At 37.6% G+C, this 5,250-nt stretch overlaps 1 protein-coding gene across 1 annotated transcript in view; it reads left to right on the forward strand.

Annotated features, from left to right (window-relative positions):
• The window catches only part of LOC107604684 (zinc finger MYM-type protein 1-like), a 9,495-nt gene continuing 5,139 nt past the window's right edge, over positions 895-5,250 (forward strand). Inside the window, exon 1 of the mRNA XM_016306335.2 lies at positions 895-1,956. Within this exon, the coding sequence (XP_016161821.2) occupies positions 895-1,956 (1,062 nt within the window). The remainder of the gene's footprint in view (positions 1,957-5,250) is intronic.

A 5,250-nucleotide genomic window follows, 5' to 3' on the forward strand; every position in this document is an offset into this window, starting at 1 on the left:
CTCTCTTTTTGTTCTATCTTTTCCAACCCCCCTCCCCCTCTCACTTTTAATTCCTACAAAACCCAGCCCAATAGCCCATTCCCTATCCCTTTTTCTATTTTCCAATCCCTATCCCTTTTTTATTTCCCAACGTATAATCACTAATCAGTTCTCCAATCCCCTTTTTTTATTTTTCAACATACAACCGGTCTCTTCCTCTCCCTCTCTTCCCGCCTTGGCTTTCAAAAAATTTGGGTAACAACTTTTCCTATTCTTCTTCTTCTTTATCTCTTTAATCTTATTATCTTTTACAATTTTACCTTTTTGACTCTTATTTTTTTTGTTTTTTGCAGATTAAAAAAAAGAGAGTAGTTTAACAAGTGATTTTTCACTCCTCTTTCTCAAAAAAGGTTCTATTTTTATTCTTTTTTATATATTTAGTTATTTACTTAATTAGTTAATTTATTATTATTTGTTAATTAAGTTTATGTTATTATATGTTAGTTTGTATATTTAGTTTTTTTTATTAGTTAACTATTTAATTACAATTTTATATTATTTATACTAGGATGTTAGTATTATTGTTCTGAATTTTAATATTTTATTTTAAATTGAAATATAATTTTTATATTTTATAAAGATTTAGACTGTAATTTACACTTTTTGCTAAATATATTTTAAATTATAGGAACTTATTTGGCCATTTGAATTATGAGTAAGTTCAAAACCATTGATACATTTTTTAAAAGAAAAGATCAAGAGAATGAAGATGCTTCTACTATTACTATTCCAATACTTGAGGGGTCATCAAATTTCATTACTTCAAGTTCTTCATTGAATTGCTCAAAGCGTCCATGACTTCTTCCAAATCAACTGGATGTTTTTCGTTTGGAAAGAGATCCTGGAATGCGACCAATGATTTGGAAGTTTCCTCCAAATAAAAGAGATGAAATCCGTCGGGCTTATATTAAAGTTGGGCCAAATCAGCCAATTCTTGATAATTATCCATTTTCTGGTGATAAAATTCATCGTCGCTTTCAAGCTTCATGGTTTAAATTGTTCCCATCTTGGTTAGAATATTCTATAGAAGATGATGCTATATATTGTTTTTCGTGCTTTCTTTTTGCTAAGGAACCTTCAATCAATACGGGTTCAAATGCTTTTATTGAGAATGGTTTCAGAAATTGGAAGAAAGTAAATAGTGGAAAAGAATGTGCTCTTTTGAATCACATTGGCAAAGGTCCTAACTCATTCCATCATAAGGCGCTGAAATCATGTGATGATTTGATGAAACAATCACAACATATTGACAGACTTCTTCATAAGCAAACATCAGAAGAGATTGAAAAGAATCGAATTCGACTAGGAGCATCTATAGATTGCATTAGATGGTTGACATTTCAAGGTGGTGTATACAGAGGACATGGTGAAAGCCAAAGTTCAAGCAACAGAGGTAACTTTTTGGAAATGTTAAAATTTTTGGGATCTTACAATGAAAGAGTGAAACAGAATGTTTTGGAAAATGCTCCAAAAAATGCTAAGTATACTTCAAATGATGTCCAAAAAGAAATTCTACATATTCTTGCTACTAAGGTGAGAAATTCAATTAGAGAAGAGATTGGAGATGCCAAATTTTGTATTATTGTTGATGAAGTTAGAGATGAATCTAAAAAGGAGCAAATGGCCATTGTTTTGAGATTTGTTACTCTAGATGGTTTTGTTAAAGAGAGATTTTTTGATCTTGTGCATGTCACTGATACTTGTGCAACAACTTTAAAGAAAGAATTGATTTCTGTCCTTTCTCATTATAATCTCCAAGTTAAAAATATTAGGGGTCAAGGGTATGATGGTGCTAGCAACATGCGGGGTGAGTGGAATGGTTTGCAAGCTTTGTTTCTTAAAGATTCTCCACAAGCATACTATGTGCATTGTTTTGCTCATAGGTTACAATTAGCATTGGTGGCAGCTTCAAGAGAGGTACTTCAAATTCATGAATTTTTTACTCAATTAAACTCTATTGTCACTATTGTTAGTGCTTCTTCAAAAAGACATGATCAATTACAAGAAGCTCAAGTAATTGAAAATGCAAACTTGGTTGCTCAAAATGAATTAGAAACAGGCAAAGGTGCGAATCAAATAAGCACTTTACAAAGAGCTGGGGATACTTGATGGAGCTCTCACTTTAATTCTATTTACAGTTTGGTAAAAATGTTTCCTGCTACCAATATTGTTCTCAATAATATCATTGAAGACGGGACAACTTATGCACAAAGAGGCGAGGCTTATGGTGTTAGTAAAATATTATTGTCATTTGAATTTGTTTTCACTTTGCACTTGATGAAAGAGATTATGGGAATCACTAATGTTCTTTGCCAAGCACTGAACAATCTCAAGATATTCTTAATGCAATGCATATTATTTCTACATCAAAGTTACTTCTTCAACAATTAAGAGATGGTGGATGGTGCAATTTTCTTGCAAATGTTAAAGATTTTTGTGAAAAACATGAAATTGAAGTCCCTAATATGAGTGCACAATTTTACCAATAGAAATAGTAATATAAAATATAACACCGCCCCCCTAAATAGTTAGCCTAGCTCCGCCCCTGACCTTCACCAAGACATCCTCTACTAAGCCATAGGGCTTCTTCATTGTCTTGTCTGCCATCTCTAAGGAGATGTGTGCAGCTTGTACCTCAAGGATTCTCAGTTTCTCCATTACAAAGAGTGGCATGAGGTTAATGCTTGAACCTAGGTCACACAGAGCCTTATCAAAGGTCATAGTGCCTATGGTGCAAGGAATCAGAAAGCGTCTATGGTCTGGAAGCTTCTGGGGTAGCTCTTGCTGAACCAAAGCATGGAGTTCTTTGGTGAGAAGTGGAGGTTCTTCCTCCAGAGTCTTTGTACCAAATATCTTGGTATTCAGCTTTATTAGAGCTCCTAGGAAACGAGCAACTTACTCTTCCCTAGTGTCTTCATCCTCATCTGAGGATGAGTAGTCATCAGAACTCACACACTGTAGAAGTGCATTCAAAGGAACCTCTATGGTCTTTATGATTTTCTTTGGTTTTGAGATAGAGGGTTCTTGAGTGGGATTCAGGCACTCAAAGGGTGTGCGTTCACTGGCGTTCAACGCCAGCTCTGGCAGCTTATTGGGCATTGAACGCCCTTGCTGTCCACCCTGACTGGCGTTAAACTCCAGTCCCTCTAGCATTCTGGGCATTGAATGCCCAGCAGGGATGTCCTTGCTGGCGTTCAATGCCAGCTTCCCTGGGTGAGGGGTTCCTCACTGGCGTTCAGCGCCAGAATGGCTGCATGGTTAGGCGTTACCCCTCACTGGCGTTCAGCGCCAGAAAGGCTGCATGGTTGGGCGTTGAACGCCCAGCCAGTGCTCCCTAGCTGGCATTCAACGCTAGCTTTTCTGCCAGGATGGGCGTTGAACACCCAGTGAGAAGTTCCTCACTGGCATTTAACGCCAGGCTTGCTACCATTGTGGGCGTTGAACGCCCAGTGAAGGCTTCTTCACTGCCATTCAACACCTTCTCATTCTCCTCTAATTTGGCCTCTACATCCATGGTTATGGCCTTGCACTCTTCTCTAGGGTTCACCTCAGTGTTACTGGGAAGAGTGTCTGGAGGAGTCTCAGGGATCCTCTTGCTCAGTTGACCAACCTGTACCTCCAAGTTTCTAATGGAGGACCTTGTTTCACTAATGAAACTATGGGTGGTCTTAGTGAGGCTGGAAACCATAATGGCTAAGTAAAAAAGGCTCTGATTAGAGGTTTCCATGTTCCCTTGAGAAGATGGAAATGATGGTCTGTTGTTGAACCTATTCTTGTTTCTACCACCTTGGTTGTTATTGAAACCTTGCTGAGGTTTCTGTTGATCCTTCCATGAGAGGTTAGGATGATTCCTCCATGAAAGGTTGTAAGTGTTTCCATAGGGCTCTCCCATGTAATTCACCTCCTCCATGGTGGGTTGTTCAGGATCATAAGCTTCTTCTTCAAGAAAAGCTTCCTGATTGCTGCCAGCTGCAGCTTGCAGCCAAGGCAGATGTTGAGAGATCATGTTGACCTGTTGGGTCAGGATCTTATTCTGTGCCAATATAGCATTCAGAGTCTCAACTTCATGAAATCCTTTTTTTCTGAGAGGTTCCATGGTTTACAGGATTCCTTTCAGAAGTGTACATGAACTGGTTATTAGCAACCATTTCAATGAGTTCCCTTGCTTCTGCAGGTGTTTTCTTCAAGTGGAAAGATCCACCTACAGAGTTGTCCAATAAAATTTTGGACATCTCAGACAAACCATCATAGAACACGCCTATGATGGACCATTCTGAGAGCATGTCAGGAGGACATCTCCTGATCAGTTGCTTGTATCTTTCCCAAGCTTCATAGAGGGATTCACCTTCTCTTTGTCTGAAGGTTTGAACTTCCACTCTAATCTTGCTCATCCTTTGAGGGGGAAAGAGCTTAGCCAGAAAAGCATTAACCAACTTTTCCCAAGAGTCAAGACTCTCTCTAGGTTGGGCTTCCAACCATAGCTTAACTCTGTCTCTTATTGCAAAGGGGAAGAGCATAAGCTTGTAGACTTCAGGATTAACTCCATTAGTCTTTACAGTATTACAGATTAGCAAGAACTCGGCTAAACACTAATGTGGATCTTCCATTGGAAGTCCATGAAACTTGCAATTCTGCTGTAGAAGAGAGATTAACTGAAGTTTAAGCTCAAAATTGTTAGCTCCAGTGGCAGGTACAACAATGCTTCTGCCATAAAAGTCAGAGGTAGGCATGTCCTCCTTTTCTTATTCAAAACTTTCTGAGAGATCTCTTCTGGAGTGTTGTGCTTTAGTTTATTGTAAACACCTTCTTAGAGTCTTCTCAGGTTCAGGGTCAGGAGTCAAGAGGGGTTCTTTATCCATGTTCCTAGTCATAAACAAGAAGAAAAGAAGAAAAGAAGAAAAGAAGAAGACTCTCTATGCCAATAGACAAGAAGCTCCTCCTTAGAATGAGATGTGAAGAAAAAAGAAGAAGAAAGAAAAGAAAAAAGAAGAAAGCTTTTTGTGCCACGTGGATCAAAGAGCTTCCAGTTAGATGTGAAAAAGAAAGGAAAGAAGATAAAGAAGTGAAGATGGAAGAAGACAGAGAAGTAGAATTCGAATATATAGATGAGAAAAGAGAAGAAGTATAAATAGAAAAAGTAAATAAGAATTAAAATAATTTATTTATTTATTAATTAATTAATTTTTAAATATAGAAGAGAGAGAAGGAGTT

The sequence above is a fragment of the Arachis ipaensis genome, chromosome B01 (genome assembly GCF_000816755.2).
Source record: "Arachis ipaensis cultivar K30076 chromosome B01, Araip1.1, whole genome shotgun sequence".
NCBI classification, from domain to species: Eukaryota; Viridiplantae; Streptophyta; class Magnoliopsida; order Fabales; family Fabaceae; genus Arachis; species Arachis ipaensis.